At 50.0% G+C, this 17,271-nt stretch overlaps 1 protein-coding gene across 3 annotated transcripts; it reads left to right on the top strand.

The window, feature by feature from the left end:
- The first annotated feature begins 2,977 nt into the window (after positions 1-2,977).
- On the top strand, positions 2,978-16,879 carry ACVR1C (activin A receptor, type IC). Of its 3 annotated transcripts, XM_009871608.1 has the most exons (8): positions 2,978-3,206; positions 12,278-12,523; positions 13,869-14,099; positions 14,546-14,713; positions 15,185-15,341; positions 15,617-15,741; positions 15,981-16,111; positions 16,754-16,879. In XM_009871608.1, exons 1-8 carry the CDS (start codon positions 3,053-3,055, stop codon positions 16,877-16,879), a joined length of 1,338 nt encoding a protein of 445 aa, XP_009869910.1. In that variant the 5' UTR covers positions 2,978-3,052. The 3 variants fall into 3 exon arrangements, with proteins under 3 accessions (XP_009869910.1, XP_009869918.1, XP_009869924.1); XM_009871616.1 differs by lacking the exon at positions 12,278-12,523 and having other exon boundaries at positions 2,984-3,206; XM_009871622.1 differs by lacking the exons at positions 12,278-12,523; positions 13,869-14,099 and having other exon boundaries at positions 2,984-3,206.
- Positions 16,880-17,271: the final 392 nt, after the last annotated feature.

Consider the following 17,271-nt stretch of genomic DNA (forward strand, 5'->3'; position numbering starts at 1 on the left):
CATGAAAATTCTCTGGAAGTATTAGTTCAACATGCTCCTGTCCCTGCTCCTCCCAGCTTGTCATCAGGTGGCTGAATTTGTTCACTTTCAGAAGCAATAATAATAAATAATATGGTTGGGTTGTATTGAGAATTTTGACTGAAGCTTTTTCTTTTTGTTTTTCTTTGTGTAATGACTCCTCACAGAAACAACTCTGTGGGGAATGGGGCTGGTTTCCGTAGGTCTGCAAACTTTCAGCTGTGGGCAGTAGCTCGGATGACCTAGGTTTGAGCAAAACAGTCAGAACTTCAGTGATGTAGAAATAAACACTTCAGTGGTGTAGAAATTAAAAAGGACATCCAGCAGAGCAAAGAGGAGCAGAACATGATGACTGCTGGGCGGTGGCAGCCCTTGCCGAGCACGGTGACTGTCGGGCTTGTCTGCTGCGGGACCTCAGCCAGCTCCTGGAGGCGGTACAGGGACCCTTTCCTTCTGGAGATAAGGAACTCTCCTAGCTTGGCCCAAGCGAGGTTACAGAGCCCCTTGGCCAGCATCTTCCTTACCTGTCTCCAGAGTGCTCAGAGGAGAACACCCATGGAGCCGTTCAGGACTTGCCCTGACAGTTGTGATCAGCTCCTCTCTCAAGCAATCTGCAAAATGCCACAATACGGGTATAGAAAACGTCAGCTGTCTTCTGTGGATGATGTCGTAAAGACCATCTCCCGTTTTATTTTTAGGCCATGAGAAAGGGGAGAAAACCAGCATGGAGACATGACTGCAGCACTGAGGACAGTCTTAGATCTCATTTCCTCAAGTAAAGCGTTTATTTTGCAGTGTCAGTGGTGACGTGTCTGTTTTTCCTCTGCTAGGTCTCTCCTTTATTTACATCTGAGGAGTTTTTCTCCTGGTACCTCTTCCAGGGCTGCGGTAACGTCTTTAAGGAAGCGGTTCACCTGCTCTGTTGCTCGCTGATCGATCGTGCTTGCTCTGTCTCCAGGGAGAGGCGAAGGCGACAGACAGGGACATGGTTCCTGGCGTCCCCGTGCCCAGGGTAAACGTGGACAGATGGTGCCAGGGAAGTTTGTTGCAGGCCTGAGCTGCAGATAAACACTCCAAGCTGTTACTTCGGAAGGGTGGCACAGGATGAAGATTGTTATGAAGAAAACAAATAGTGTCACAGACACAGATAAAACCAGCGGTCAGATTGGCACTGACGTCTGTCAGGACTTCTCTGCTCCTCCAGAGACTCGTGTCAGATGAGCCCTGCTGTCCCAACCCAGGGCCACAGCTTCCCTCCTCCTTGACTGCGGGTGGGACACGGTAGATGACACCGAGAGCTGGGGTGGTTTGTCACCTGGTTGTGAGCTCGGGGTGATGGCAGGGGCTGGGCTGGGTCCCGGTTGGATCAGGCAAAGCCGTCAGAGCGAAACGCAGCGGCTGTTGGTTAGTGATGGGCAGAAAGCTCTTCTGTTCCTGGTGGCCAGCCTGGTCTCCTCACGACTTGACTTGTTGGATGTCTCTTATCATTATGTGAAAGAAACAGCCTCCCCCTGCCCAGTTCCCAAAGAAACAGAGTTTTATGGATGACGCCCTGACTCCCACAAGTAGAGGAGAGTGAAAGCTTTCAGAGTTATAACTGGCCTGGGAAGGTGTTCAGAGGGCGTTGTAGGGACGCTATGGTGGAGTGAGAACTGTTTAAGCTGAAAATTGAAGAGTTTCAAGTCTCTCTACTCAAAAATGAAGTAAGGTGTTTTTTGGTTTGTTTCTTTTTTCTTATAGGAACAAAACAATCATCTAAAGTGCACTTAAGGGAGGGTTTACTGTGGAAATTGCTTTCAGCTCGAGGTTAAGATGTCTTGGTTTTTTTATCACTGCTAATATGGGCTCCTGAACTTGGCATGAAGCAAGCAAAAATTGTTTGTTAGGAAGCAGGTGAAGAAAGATGCATCATCCCAGAAGACAGGGGAGGGGACACCAGCAGTCCCCGGCCGTCCCCGTCTGTGGGGCGCAGGGAGCTGCCTGCCGGGACTCAGCATCTTGGCGATTCCTCGGTCTCATTGCTCTGACCCCGTGGGCTCTGGCGAGGCGTGCGGGTGGCTGTTGGTATTGTTTAAAATTTGGTATGTAATGAACGTAGCTCTGCCTAAATACGCCTCTCAAAATGGTGCACGTGCACGTGTTTGTCCTGAGCGTTGTCTGAGGTGTTGCCCTGAGTCAGTGGGAGCTGAGAGCACAGACCTGAATTCTGAACCTCTCTCCCCACCTGGGCAAAAGGCAGCTTTCACAGAAGCTTCTTATGAAGAACGACTGAAGGAGATAGGGCTGGTGAGTTTGAAGGAGTTTGAGGGGAGACCTCCTCACTCTCTGCAGCTGCCTGACAGGATGGTGTGGAGAGGTTGGGGCTGGTCTCTTCTCACGGGGAAGGAGTGATAGAACCAGACGGAACGGCTGCAAACTGCAACAGGGCAGGGTCACATGGGCATCAGGAAAAATGTTTTCCCAGCAGGAGCAGTCAGTCATTGGCACAGGCTGCCCAGGGAGGGGGTCGAGTCTCCGTCCCTGGAGGGGTTTAAAGGTGATTTAGATGTGGGGTTGGGGAGATGGGTCAGGGGTGGGCTCTGTAGAGCAGGGTTAGTGGTTGGACTTGATGATCCCGGGGGGATTTTCCAACAAGAATGATTCTGTGATTCTTCTTGCGGGAGGTGAGTCTTCACCACATGAGATAAGTGCTATGCACTTTCTGATGACTGAGGACCACCTGGTTTAAAAGTTTGTTGTGGGTGGGTGCTGAGGACCTGTGCTGTTGGGGGTGTCCCAGGACCGGCTTCCTCCTGCAGGCCAGGAGCACATTGATGGGTTCAGGACCTGTGGTGAGCCCCCGCGGAGTGCCTGCGGTGAGCTGGCCAGCCATGGCCACCTGGCAAGGACAAGGTGCCACGGTTGCTGTGGTGGTCTTCCCGGGGTCTTCTCACGGAAGCTGGAAACCTCTTTTTCAGGTCTGAAGTGCGTGTGCCAGCTGTGTGAGCACACCAACTTCACCTGCCAGACGGAGGGTGCGTGCTGGGCGTCCGTCATGCTGACCAACGGGCGGGAGGAGGTCATCAAGTCCTGCGTCTCCCTCCCGGAGCTGAATGCCCAGGTCTTCTGCCACAGTTCCAAGAACATCACGAAGACCGAGTGCTGCTACACCGACTTCTGCAACAACATCACCCTCCGCCTGCCTGTCGGTAAGTTCCGTCCCGGTGCTAAGCACTGTTCAAACTCCCGTGGGACAGCGTGAGTGTGCAAAGGACGCGACCATGAGGGCAGCTTTTGAGGATATTAAGGGCCAGCTGGCTGTACAACAGCAGCTGTTTTTTCCCCCAACTCGTTTCAGACAGGATAATTTAAACTGCAGCTCTGTTTGGGGAAAAGTGAATTTCTTGCATCTCCTAACGCTGCCTTTGATGTCCCATGAGGCATTAAGCGTGAAGTGTCTGAAGGAGACAGACTTGTAGCCTCACAGATTTGATGGGCTGGAATATCTTGAAGGAGTTTGTGATTGGACTTAGTGTTAGTCTCGGTGTTAGGAAGATGGTATCTGATGTACTGCAGGCTTTCCACGGGGCATGGATGAGCAATGTACAGCAGCTGTGAGGAGCTGGGAGCTGGTGCATCATGAGGAAATAATGGAGCCCTTGCACTGGCTGAAGTTTTACAGCCTCAGACATCTCTGCAGGCAATTTGAAAGACCTGCTTTAGATGGCTTGGGTCAGAATTCAGACTAGAGAGGCTTGGACAGAAGGCGGTTAGTCGTGGCTGCTGGCTGTGAGCTGTTGTGTGTCCGGGCAGATGCGTATCTCGGCAGGCGGTGAGGTTGGACCCATGATGGGGCGGTCCTGACATACGAGGAGCCACTCTCCTTGTCCTCGGTCAGTCTGTCCTTGTGATTGGGGTGGGTGAGCAATTACTGCAGCTTGCGGGGTTTGCAGTGGCTCCGTTGCGGTCAGGGTGCGGCTCGTACAGCCCGTAGGGGCTTCTGCTGGGGGGCGAGACAGGTGGAGGACACCAGGTCACTGCTGGGGGGTCTTGGGCTGATGCGGTTCCAGCAATCTTGTTCGTCTGTCTTGAGCTCTGGGGCTCTGCAGCTCATTTTGGCAGCTCGTAAGGTGGCTCCTCTTCAGTGTTAGATTGGTATCATTGATTCTTGCTCAGCAGGGATGAGGTGGTGTAAGATTCCTGCTCCCAGTTAGAGGGAGGAAAAAGATTTGCACTTCCAGGATCTCTGTGTGTTACACAGCTGGTGCAGTACTTGAGTCTGCTAGGCTCAAAATTGTGTAATGAAGTTGATTCAGTGCTTTTTTAAAGCCCAAATATTTATACTATTTTTAGGTTTAATTATGTGACTCTTCTTTCTAAGGCTTAGGAGTTTTTTTTGGAAAAGCTGTAAAATATGTGACTTTATTAAAGGATGCCTTTTTTTATATACTTACACCAGTGAGAGATGTTACAAGTAAGAATGCTGCAAATTCATACATAATTTACAATTATAACTTGCCTTCAAGCTGCTACCGTATAGTACTTAACAGAATTTAAAAGGCTGCTACAGGAAGCAGTAGCTCTATCGTATAAGGTCCTGGAAGGCAGACAATGGGGAGCTGCTGTGGTGGCCTTGGGGACGGTCACCTCCCACCTGGATGCTGCCAGAGGTAGATCCATTCCCCTAGCTGAGGTAGAAGCCCGATGGCTGCGAGATCTGTACCTAGTGCCTGCTCACCTGTTGAGCAGGGCACGAATAAGTATTGTTGAAGTATTTTTCTTTCAGAAAGGAGATGCTAGTAGTGGTCATGCTCTAGGAATGTAGAAATAAAACACCATGTTTTTGTGTTTTTATTTTTTCAAACTGGGATGCTGGAATCTCAGGAGAAGACTGTGATTTACAGAGGAGCGGTGGAGGCGTGCCTGTCGTCCTAGTGCTTGAACTGGCAGTTGCAAAACACCAAGTTTTGTATTTCAGTGCCAGAGAAAATAATTTTTAGCCTGAGCCCTTTGCCCTGAACATTTGGGGGATTCACATTAGTCGAAACTTTAGCAGTGCCAGTGTTATTTGTTTGCTGCTCTTTTCTGGCAGCCCGCCTCCACGTACTCGTACGGTAGGGAAGCGTCACTTGGGCCCCAGCACAGCTGAGCTCCCCGAGGGGCACTGCTGAGCCCGTGGGCCATGGGGCTGGTGCTGTCCCGGCTGTCCCCTCACCGCAGGAGGTCTCCAGCCGGAGCCGTGCCGGCGGTGGTGGGCTCTGCCATGGGCTCCAGAACCAGCTGGGATGCTGTTGCCTGCGCTGCCTTTGGGGGTGCGTCCCCGCACTAAGGAAGTGGCTGTTTCCAAAGCAAGTTTTTAGGCGGCTCCTTGCTCAGGTTGCATTCGTGTCTTGTTCTATTTCTGGTCTTGTACGGCACTGCAAAATCCCAGTCTGGAGCTTGGGATCATCTCTGACTTCAGGACAAGAAATCCGAAGTGGAGGCACTTCTGTGACAAGTAACAAGCCCTGGAAGTGTCGATGGCCTGACAAAACACGGAAGCAGTTCTGGATTTAGTAATTAGTCCATTATCTTACTGCCATTGTGGAAGTTCTTGTCTTCACCACCAGCTCTTGTACAGGCTAGGCCAGCGTTTGCACGGCTGGGACGTGCTGTGCTTGGACCGTGCCAGTGCCAGGCCCCAGGTAGGACTGCTTGTCCCAGAGGTCCCTGTGCCATGTCACCATGTGCCATGCTGTGGCTTGACTTGTCTTGGTTGGTTGTCCCTTGCCAGCTGTGGTAGGTAACCATGTAAGACTCTGCTTATTAGGCATGCTGACTCTCTGCTCTTCAGAGTACACCTGCCTTGTCGAGGTACTTATTTAAGCCAGCCCACCTCCCATCAGCCTCTCTTTTAAGAGTGATGATACACGCTGTTTGGCACTTGGCACAGACATCTTCATACGGAAGGTCTTGCTACCTGCCTGCTTACTTTACCTACCTACCTACCTGTCTTCATGAAGCAGATCCTAGTTTAAAACTAGAGCATGGATATGAAAATCTTGCCTTTAGGCCGGACTGAATCTCTTGGGGAAGGAGAAGCCTTGAGAAGGTCCAGCGTGGTGCACGTCCCCGACAGAGAAGGCAGGAGCTTGGGAAGACTCTTCCCTCCAGGTTCCGGTGTCTGACTGGGGACATGAGCTCGTCCTTCAGCTCTTCTCCCGGGCCAGGCATTGGGTCCCGAGAGGGCTTCTCTTGTAAATGTGTCAAGAGCGACTGCGAAAGAGCCAAATGACTTCTGCTGCACCAGGATCTCGGGGGGCAGAAAGCCGCTTGTTTCGTTTGATGGCCCGTATGTGAATTTTGGTGGCAGAACTGTAGATGGCATCATGTGCCTGGGGCAGCAGCTATCTTCACTGCACCTGCCCTGAGGAGAGGCTGGTCTTCGTGTGAGGTGGGATTTTTGCAGTGGCTGAAAGTGCACTTCTTCAAGGGCAGATTCAGCCTGGGTATCTGCTTTTTGTGTACCTCTTCTTGTTGGCAGGGATTTGATTACGGTATTTTGCATTAACAGCCGCTGAGTTCCAAAGTGCAGGATTAGTTTGCAGTAATTAGGGTGGAGTTTTTTCCTATGTTACTCTGAACTCGTTGCCATGTTTCTGCTCTTTTAATTGGGCTACTTTCAGGTGACCTGAGGTGACCTTTTCCTGGCTGTGGGATCTGGAGACGGGGCTGCAGAGAGCAGCCTGCCCTTGGCAGACCTTCCTGGGAACCTCTCCCCATGAGGAATTGCTTCTGTGCACCTCAGCATCTGACAGGCCACTGCCGGGAGTTGCTAATAAGGTCTGGAAGACTTCTTCCAGTTCGAGACTTGTGTATCACAGGATTTTCAGGCCATGTTCCAGATCTGGGACAAGACAGTGCTTGTGATCTCTGCCCCCACCCCACCTGTGAGCGGGATTTGCCCCACGGGCAAGCCCATTCGTAGGTGACCTTTCCCTGGAGCTGGCTACTGGGGCTTTATATGCTTGGGTGTGGTGGAGGGTGGTGTTTGGCCCCAGGAAGAGTAAGTACGGGATGGGGATCTTGTTTTCCAGCCCTTCTCCAAAGCAGCAAAGCTAATGTTGGCTTCAGTGAGCTCTTTAGGTGGAGACACTGACTTGGCAGCTGTTGAAGCGGAGCCCAGTGGCTTGGACCCCTCACATTTGTCACCAGATTTAGGTAACCAGACTTTGTTGAGCTCTGATGTCTTTGTCTGCATGTCTGTAGGTGTGTGGAGGACAGTTCGTGCTGCCACTCATTCGAAAACCTTGGTCTCGAAACACCAAGTGATGCTGGATGTTAAGTCTCCGCTTTTACAGCTGCTGAAAATGGAGGCTGAGTGGGTGCAAGTGCGTTTACAGATTCATCACAGGATTCTGGGCTTTCTGACCAGGCTGCTTTCGGAGGCTGGCTAAAGAAAATGTCAGCACCTCTGAGAAAAACCATGGGAATGTGTTCAGTCCGTACAGCCACATGTCTGTGAGTTGGTGGGAAAATGCAGCATGGTAAAGAATACCCTAGTTTTAGGGTTTTTCCTTCAAAATACCTCTGTCATTCCAGCAAAAGGCAGGACACAGCAAGAACAGTCTCTTCTGCTCTGTTCTGGGAGACCTGGCACAGCAGCATCTCTAGAACTGGAGCTAAAAAGTGTTCTGGTGTCTGTTCTGTATTTCCATAATGGAAAATGAGTCAGAGGAGAAAGGAGGATTTATGCAACAAGATTAAGCTAATAGTGGGATTAACAAAGGGCATAAGTAGTTTGTCAGCTCCGTTTATTCCTATTGCCCAAACTGTACAAAGGCACAACTGGCCCTCGTGTCACCTGCAGTGGCACACACTGGGATGAAAGCAAGGAAAATATAATGGAATTCCTGAGACACAAGTCCCTCCTGGAGTATATTCGTATTGTGAAGAGAGTTGAGTGCTACCAGTTAGAGTGGTACCAATGAGATTCTCGTGTTTTGTCGTTGTGGTTTTGTGGTTTTTGGTTTTTTAGTTGTCTGTAGGTTTTGCATGAACAAATAATTACTCTTCATTTACCTGTTTCAAAACGCCTAAGGACATTAACGCCCTTTTAGAAGACTGGTGCACGTGGGTATGTTGGTGTTAAAGGTGTCACTACCATAACTAAAGTTATGGGCATGGCTCAGGACACAGATTGGGCTTTCCTCTCCTGTATTCTTGGTGTTCCTCATCCGACAAAAAGGTCTCACTTTGCTTTCCCAGACCATGCGTCTATTTACATCCATACGTCTTGTAGACGTATCCCTGATGGGTTTGCCTAAACTTCCAGGTCCTTAAGCAGACTTTCCCAGCTGATTTCTGAGTGTCCTGGAAAGGGCGACGGGGTCGGTTGTCATGGTGGATAAACTTAATTTTAGACTCTAGTCCACACTGTGTAATTTTGAAATGGTTAAAAAGTATTCTGTATGTCTGACTAGACCCCCCCGTTAGATGCAGTATAATTTCTTGCTACATCGATAATAATACAAAATTTTCTCCCTGAGTAGCTTAAATGACTTAAATGTGCATAGTTCAGGGCTTTTAGACATCTTACGGTGCCCATTTTATGCCCAAACCAAGGCAAACGATATCTGTGACAATTTCTTTTCTATTGGAAGGGGGAAAAAAAATCCTTCCTTTTTCTTGCTGCCTAAAAGTACTATTTTGTTTACACAACGTGGAATATCATTATACCATATTGCAAAATGGCTAAATATTGCCAGATGTGCTGTTTTTGTTTCATACATGGCAACACATCTCCAGCTTCCCTTCTGGATTAGTAAGCCATCGAATAGTACATTGGAAATCAGATTGCAAAATGCTGTGATTAATGGTGTTGGTCTGACGGTTTTAGGTAGCCACGAGGGATTTTCTTATTTCCCAAAGAGTTTAACGTTGCCCAACTGCTGTAAACACGATGTGGTGATGTTGCCTTTAATTCCTGTTCGTACCCTGCGTGTCATCTGTTCTGCGACTGTGTTCTTTGTCCCTCCTGTGCCTGGTGCCGTGGGAAGCCACAGGGATGCCCGAGGGGTTGTGGTCCGCAAGCTCCCCGTGCCGCGAGGAGTCAGGATTGAAGATGGCCCACGGCCAACCGCAGAGTAGGAATCACAGCGCCGGCTCTTCTCAAGTCTCCTGCTTGTGCTCTGTGAAGAACCGGAAAGGATCTGGGACATGGCCACCAGCCTCGATCCACCCTTTGCCTTCAGGACAGCCGGTGGACTAAAGAATGGCAAAGGACATTTCTGGGTGACTACTTCCAGGGAACTTCTCTAGGCAGTCAAGATCTCTTCATTTGCCAGGAACTCAGAGGAGACCCCCTGCAAACTGGCCTGGTCGCCTCAGCTCCCAGCCTCGAGGCTAACTTGCCCGCTGTGCTTGAGCTCTCTCAACTTAGCGGCACCTCAGAGGAGACCTGTAAGCATCGCTGAACTTGTTTTTAATCCGAATAACTGGCACAGCATAAGTTGTAAAGCTGTCACCTGTTGGTATTCCTGGTGCTGGATGTCACTCTCCTGAGTGAAGGTGAGAGAGTCTTTCAATTTTGCTTCTGCTTTGCTCTGAGGTCTCGCTCTGCCACCCCCTGAGGGTCTCTGCGCTCCCTCCTCTGTCCTCCTGCTCCAACCAAGGCTTCTCCTGCTCCTTGCTCCAGTGTTTGCTGACCTGCTGTGCTCACTTTGTCCCTGCTTCTTTTTTTTTTTTAATATACTGAACATTTTTTACAAGCCACTTCAAATTCTCCTGTAAGACGTGTTCCAGTGGTTCATGTCTCAAAACAGCACATTGCAGGTTACACCACATTGTCATCTCACTTGAATTCTGTTGGCAAATCTAGGAACCAGACCTAGGCTTGCAGAACGTGTGGCGGGGGGGTGTGGATGTAGCCACTAGAGTAATTTGGCTTTAATATTAAAAACCCTTCAAAAACGGGCACTTCCTTTTAGGTTCCTCCCAAGTTAGGAGCATGTCCTGCAAGGAAAAGCGCTCCTGTGGAAATAAATGCGCATTTCCCCAGTTACCTCGCTCCCCGCCTTGATCCTCTGTGCTTGTTGTCACCACCAGGAACACCTGAGGAAATCTGCGCAAAATGTTGTGCCCTTAGCAAACTTGGCTTTTCTGCTGCTTGTGGAAACTGCTTTGGGAGAACCTGGAAAGTTTTATATGTACGCTGTATATATATAAAATGCATGTGTTATGTATATACGGTGTATATCTACTGTGTGCCTACAATTTTAAGATAAAAAGAAAGCCAGCAGTAACTATTACTCTTTTTTTTTTCCTGTACAGGTTTGACACCTTTAATGTCCAGACTGCAAGGGAGCAGGCTTGAAAGTAAAGAAACAGAAAATGGAAGTGAAGATTTTTGAGAAGTTCGCTTCTGGAAGGAGTTGTGCCTGGAGTGGAGGGAGCTGTGAAAAAATAAGCCAGAGAAGGAAGGAGCTGGGGGGGCACAGGACGGCCGTGAGCGTGCCCCGTGTCTTGTGCCCCTTTGGTGCTGGCAGCCCCCGCTGACAGGTGCTGGTTGGACTTGATGACCTGAGAGGTCTTTTCCCACCTTAATGATTCTGTAACGACCCTTCTTCCATCTGGGGGTGAGGACGGAGATGTGGGCGATGTGCTGCAAGTGCTGCGTTTTGGACACGCAGGGCACAGCTCCTTGCCCGGTACGTTGTCCTGTAGCGCAGCATGGCAGTCCTCCTCCTCCTCCTCCTCTGTTGTTAACATCTTATTTTCTTCTCGGCCTTAGTTAAAGCACACAGTGCTAAGCGAGAGAAGAAAGAAAGGAACAAGGGCCCTTTGCAGAGCTGGCTTTGCTCCTGTCTCTCCCGAAGGTGTGCAAGGCTGGGCAGGCTCCCTCGGAGAGGTGCTGCCCTTGGGACATGAGCGGGAGGAGCGGAGCGGGCGATGCTGGGCTGATGCTCGGCTGCTGCCTCCAGTGACGTGCAGTCTCTGTCACTCGCAGCATTCAGATTGCAGTGTGCACATCGCTCACACATTGCTGGACAAGAGAGGGGCTTTCTCTTTCCTAAGGGGTGACTTTGTGTGGTGCGGAGTTCCCAATTCTTGCATTTTCTGTAGCCTTTTGATCCGCTGCTTGGTGCTTGTGACTCTTGAGGGGTGTCGGTGTTTTTGTGGGTCGTGTTTCTGTTTTGTTCTATTTTGAAGGGGGAGGCTTATTGTTTCCTTGGTTTGTTTTTTGGGTATTTTTAAGTTTATTTACTGTTTTGATGGCATTTGGGGATTTGGGTGTGTGCACGTGTAAGTAAATACCTGAGTACTGTGTTCCTACAGCTTCCTGATATGTTTTTTATCCCTATAGTTTTAAAATGGAAAATGATCTAGGACAGTCCCATTTCTTCACCCTTGTGAAATATGACTTCACAAAATCAACTTCCAGAAGCGTTCTGTCTTAGAAATCCTTTAAATGCCTCATTTACTAGAACTCTGTATTCCTGTAAGTGTTGCTCAGAAATTGCTTTTTCTTCCAAGGGTTTGTTTTCAGCAGGGACAACGTGAGCAGGAATTGACACACAAGCTCTGGGGCGTGCATGGGGAGGGCACTGCACCCCGACTGTGGGGCAGGAGGGTGTCTCTGGCTGGGTGGGGGTTATCCCTGTCGGAGCGCTGGGCCACCACTTGATGCAGCTCCCACAGGAGCTTTCTGGTCCCATCTCTGGGTCTTTGGCCGCAGAGAGGCGAGGGGTGAGCTCACCGTGAGGGAACGGCGTTTTGTCAACATGAACGGATTAAAATTTTGTACTCCGTAGGGTCGCTGCAGCATTTTTGGAATGCTTGGAGTGGTACTGAGGCATGGGGTGGGACTAGCTGGAGAAGACGGTGGCCAGGATGGGTTGTGCTGTGAGAAGTCTGCGTGGGTTTTCTAACAGACAGGTGCAGACACAGCTGGTGAGCGTGTCCGAGGAGCGTTCCCAGGGCTGTTCCTGGGGTCAGGCGTGGCGATGGTCTGTAGGGCACCTTGCCTCTAGCCGTGCTGCCACCAGCTCGACATCTCTGCTGGTGCTCCCTCGAGCAGCTGGTGATGGGGTGATGTGGGATGGTGGCATTTGGTGATGAGCCCAAGCTACTCGCGAAAAAGGTGTGCGTGGCAGGGAAAGACTCCGTCACTCACAGAACCATGGCCTGTCTCACCAGGGCAACCGTGGGAAAGTATTAAACCTTAATCTGTCCTTGCTCTGCAGCTCTTCGCTTACCGTCCTTTTCTCTCCACCCCTCTCTCCCTTGTGTCTCCCGGAAGCATCGGAGTCGGCTGGCAGGGCTGGCGCGGGACCCGCGGTGCTTGCGGTGACAGTGGCAGTGCCAGTGTGCGTCCTCTCGCTGGCAGCCGTGCTGGTGGCATGCACACGGCCCGGCTGGCGCTGCACCCGCCGCGGGGACAAGCAGCCCAGTGCCGAGGAGCCCCTCTCCGAGTGCAACCTCGTCAGCTCCGGCAAGACGCTGAAGGATCTCATCTACGACATGACGACCTCCGGCTCCGGCTCTGGTACGTGGGGGATGATGACCTGCCCGGGCGCGGCTGCCCTTGCTTCCGAGCGGGTTTTTGTGATGATTAAACCAAGGGCAGACGTGTCACCATGCTTGTAGGGCCATGGAGAGCGTTGCCCGCGTTGGGGAGGTCTTGTCTCGGAGGCGCTTACGCTGCTGCGACAAGTTTTATATTGAGGGAGGTTTTGTGCCGATAGGCTTGGCTGCATCTTACTTCGGCAGTGGGGCTTTTTGTCAGCTCTTTTCTTCTGTCGAATTACAACAGTTCGATTCTTTGTTTGAGTGGAAGAGCTAAAAAAGTTAATTCCAAAGTTGGCTTCACGTGTACAACAAACTGTCGCTGGCTGATGTGGATTAGCTGATAATAGAAGGTTGGGTTATGCCCCTCCTGAAATTTTTGTGCCGGTGCCAAAATAACGCCATTCCAAATCCTTGTTTTGAGCAGAACACCAAGCTTTTAAATATTTTTTCGCATTTCTGATATCATGTCTACTGTGATGCCTCCATTGCTACCGAGACCTTGTTAAATCAAAGAAATGCAAAAATGAGGTGGGAATTCAAAAATTCCTGCTCATCAGGCTGGCAACATGTCTGGTGTCTACAGCCTGGGCTTCTGTAACTAGAATTTTTATTTCATTGAAAAATATGTAAATCATGCTTACCTTTATTTATAAATGAAAAAAATAATATATGGTGCTTAATTTCATTGACTTTATTTTATATTGAACAGCATACCTTTCAGGATTAATTTCTTGTGCTTCCCCAATGCTTTTTCACATATATGTTGAATAGACTTTGGCTTCCTTTACCCGAAAGTTTTAGTTGTTCAAAGACCTCTCTGAGCTGGTAACGGGGCTTTCTTTGTGCTGACCCCCGCAGGCATGAGGGTGAGGGCTCTGTTGAGGAATGCTGGAGGGAATGTTTGAATAAATTTGAATAAATCGACCTTCAGACTATAATTTTTCCTGCCTGTTATTTTGCTCTGTTAAAAGCAAGGTTGTCTCGCTTTAAAAAAAAAAAAAAAAAGTCCCAAACAAATATGGTAGGAAATCAAAGGATGCAGGGATGTATGGCTAGCAAAACAAAATGTCAAACTGCTGTGATAGTTTATATTTCCTTTTGAAAATTTCAGCCAGAACGGATCAACTAATTGACTGCAACACAACCTGTAGTCCCCGTCAAAAGAAATTAAGTTGTTCAAGCCTGCGTTTTTGTTTTTATTGGCGTTTCTTTTTTTTTCTTTCTTTGAAAGCGAAGTCATGAGCACAGCTCGCTGTCAAACTTTGGGATTTAAAGATCTGCGCAGAGCTGTCACAAACACTCGTCTCTTCTGTTTCAACCAGGTTTACCTCTGCTCGTGCAAAGAACCATCGCAAGGACTATTGTCCTGCAGGAAATCGTGGGAAAAGGCCGGTTTGGCGAAGTCTGGCGCGGGAAGTGGTGTGGGGAGGATGTAGCCGTGAAGATCTTTTCCTCCAGAGACGAGCGCTCCTGGTTTCGGGAGGCAGAAATTTATCAGACGGTTATGCTGAGGCATGAGAACATCCTGGGCTTCATCGCGGCTGATAACAAGGGTATGCCGGGGCGGGGGTGAGGTCACAGAATCACAGAAAGTTGGGGTTGGAAGGAACCTCTAGAGATCCCCCAGTGCAACCCCCTGCCAGAGCAGGGTCACCCAGGGCAGCCACACGGGAACTTGTTGGATCAAACCCCACCGGAACAGGAGACCCCACACCCTCTCCAGGCAGCCTGTGCTCTGCCACCCTCCCAGTGAAGGTTTCCTCATGTTTAGGCAGAGCCTCCTGTTTCCAGTTGGTGACCGTTGCCCCTTGTCCTGTCACTGGGCACCACCGAGAAGAGCCTGGCCCCATCTGTCCCCGCTCCCACCTGAGACCCTTCTCTGCTGTCCTGGCCTCTGTGCCTGTGCCCGCCACAAAACAGGGACAGCTTTTCCTGGCTCTTTGGTTTTTATTATTACGTTTTTTTAATAGAGCTGAACAATCTTGCTTCCTCCGGGTAGATAACGGGACGTGGACTCAGCTCTGGCTCGTCTCCGAGTACCACGAGCAAGGGTCCCTCTTTGACTACCTGAACCGTGGGACGGTGACGGCCAAGGGGATGGTGAAGCTGGCACTGTCGGTGGCCAGCGGCCTCGCGCACCTCCACATGGAGATCGTCGGCACCCAAGGCAAGCGCTCCCCTCCCTCTGGGCTTCTGGATGTTTTGAGGACCTTCAGCAGCATTTGCAAAAATGTTCGTGGGTGACGTGGTAAAGCATTTCATGAACGGTTAGACCGCAAGAAACAGCCTCAGCATCAGCCTGCGCCTCCTTCCGCGCCTCGAGGCGAGTGCCGGCAGGAGCAGCTGTGCTGGCGGGGAGCGATAACGAGTGAAGGGCTTTCTACATGAATTTGCAGGATCTCTCTCTTTTTTTGTGATTTACTCCTGAAATACAGATACTGGAACGAAAATGCCCTCAAGGGCTGTTTTTGGATTTTGATGGCATTTAGCGAAGCTTTGCCTGGTACAAAATAAGCTTTAACCTTTTTTTTCCAGGGTGTAATAGCAAGCCTGAATAAAATTGTTTTTGCTTGCTTGCTTGCATATTAAAATTCATGCTGTTATCAAAATTGGCAGCGCTTTCTCTTTCCGTGAGCAGGCAAGCCAGCCATCGCCCACCGAGACCTGAAATCCAAGAACATCCTGGTGAAGCGGAACGAAAGCTGCGCCATCGCGGACTTGGGCCTGGCGGTGAAGCACGACTCGGTGCTGAACACCATCGACGTTCCCCAGAACCCCAGGGTGGGCACCAGGAGGTGGGTGCTGAGCACCATTGACATTGCCCAGAACCCCAGGGTGGGCACCAGGAGGGGCGTGAGGGTGGGTTGCCAGCCACCAGGATGGCTTCTCTTGCCTCTTTCCTCCATCATTGACTTCTCCACCTGCCTTTGGTCCTGTCACAGACCCAAGTCCCTGTCCCATCCCCTCGGGTGGATGTGGAAGGTGGTGGCCAGCCCGGTGCTGGGACATGTCTCGCCAGCCCGTGCGACCCTGTGTCCCTCAGGCAAACATATTTCTCTGTGCTTTAAAGGTATATGGCTCCCGAGATCCTCGACGATGTGATGAACATGAACATCTTTGAGTCCTTCAAGCGTGCAGACATCTACTCTCTTGGGCTGGTGTACTGGGAGATAGCCCGAAGGTGCTCCGCTGGAGGTGAGGCTGCCAGGCTTCTCGTTTTGCAATCCAGATCACTTTTGTCTTAAATGAAACAGAAGCACTCCCAATTGTCTTGGCAGGGTGTGGCCATAGATGTCTGTTGTGGGGCAGTGGTTCAAGCTGGCCCCAGATGTTCCTCTGTTCTTTCTCACTGCCTGTAAAAAAAGTAAAATTGAAGTTTGTTCTGGAGCTGCTCCTTTGGATTTTGTGTTACCTACACAATAAATCTTTCCTAGGGATCACTGAGGAATACCAGTTGCCTTACTATGACGTTGTGCCTTCTGATCCTTCGATAGAAGACATGAGAAGGGTAGTTTGTGAGCAGAAGCTCAGACCAAATATTCCAAACCAGTGGCAAAGCTGTGAGGTAAAAGCAGTTTTCCAGTTTATTACAAAGCATATTTAAATCAAGACAGAATTTGACAGCGGGGCAAAGGGAACTTGCTGTCTGGCCTCTGCAGAGTTTAAATGCGTTTCAGATGTCTAGCTCTTCCTCAGCTCCCAGATCAGTACAGAGAAAACTGTCTTGTTCTGAACTCTCTTCAGTGTAGGTCTTAATTTCTGACACTTGCTGTTGTATTACGGTTTCATAGAGTCATGGAGGCAGCAAGGTTGGAAAAGGCCTCTGAGATCATCAAGTACAACCGCCAACCCAAGACTACCATGACCATTAAACTATGTCCCAAAGTGAAATGCCTACGAGGTTTTTGAACTCTTTCAGGGATGGTGACTCCACCGCTGCCCTGGGCAGCCTGTGCCAGTGCCTCACCACTCTTTCAATAAAGAATTTTTTTCCTAATATCTAATCTAACCTCCCGTGGTGCAACTTGAGGCCATTTCCTTTTGTCCTACCACCAGTAACTTGGGAGAACAGACCAACTCCCACCTCACTACAACCTCCTTCAGAGAGCTTTGCTGTATCTTCTGGTATTGCACTCCAAAAAATTGGAAGCAGGAGGTGACGGTTTCGCTCTTGACCCGTTCTTCTCCTGCTCTTCTCCCCACGCAGGCGCTGCGGGTGATGGGCAGGATCATGCGGGAGTGCTGGTACGCCAACGGCGCAGCGCGGCTCACCGCCCTGCGCATCAAGAAGACCATCTCGCAGCTCTGCGCGCACGACGACTCCAAAGCCTGAGGAGCTCCCCGGAGGAAAAGGCGGGGGGGGGGGAAAGAATTCTTCTTGTTCATTCTTTACTGTGTGATAATTGTTTTTGTTTCCGGTCTACCTCAGATAACGTGGTTCAGTGTTCCAAGTGCCCAAACCCCAGAGCGCTGACGTCTGGCTCCGTGTTTGGCCGCTGGAAGGGGCAGCTTTTGACTCGTAGTTCATGTTTTATACGCAAGTCAACAACCTCATTCTCTAAAATAAATTTGGCGCCAGGCTAATCACAGAAAGGAGTAAAAATGCTTTTTGCTATTGCCCTTTTCATCCTAGTCAAACCCTAAACGCATAGGAAGAAGCTGGGATTGCTTGAGCCTGCCTGCAAGGGAAACCAGATGTTATATCTGCAAACCGAGTAAAAGATC

This window comes from Apaloderma vittatum, unplaced genomic scaffold (assembly GCF_000703405.1).
Source record: "Apaloderma vittatum isolate BGI_N311 unplaced genomic scaffold, ASM70340v1 scaffold28830, whole genome shotgun sequence".
Classification (NCBI taxonomy): domain Eukaryota; kingdom Metazoa; phylum Chordata; class Aves; order Trogoniformes; family Trogonidae; genus Apaloderma; species Apaloderma vittatum.

Coding starts and splice junctions, on each gene's coding strand:
- ACVR1C (XM_009871608.1), top strand. CDS start 3,053: ATGCTGACCAACGGGCGGGAGGAGGTCATCAAGTCCTGCGTCTCCCTC. Junction 14,100..14,545: donor CATCGCGGCTGATAACAAGG/GTATGCCGGGGC, acceptor TCCTCCGGGTAG/ATAACGGGACGTGGACTCAG. Junction 14,714..15,184: donor GGAGATCGTCGGCACCCAAG/GCAAGCGCTCCC, acceptor TTCCGTGAGCAG/GCAAGCCAGCCATCGCCCAC.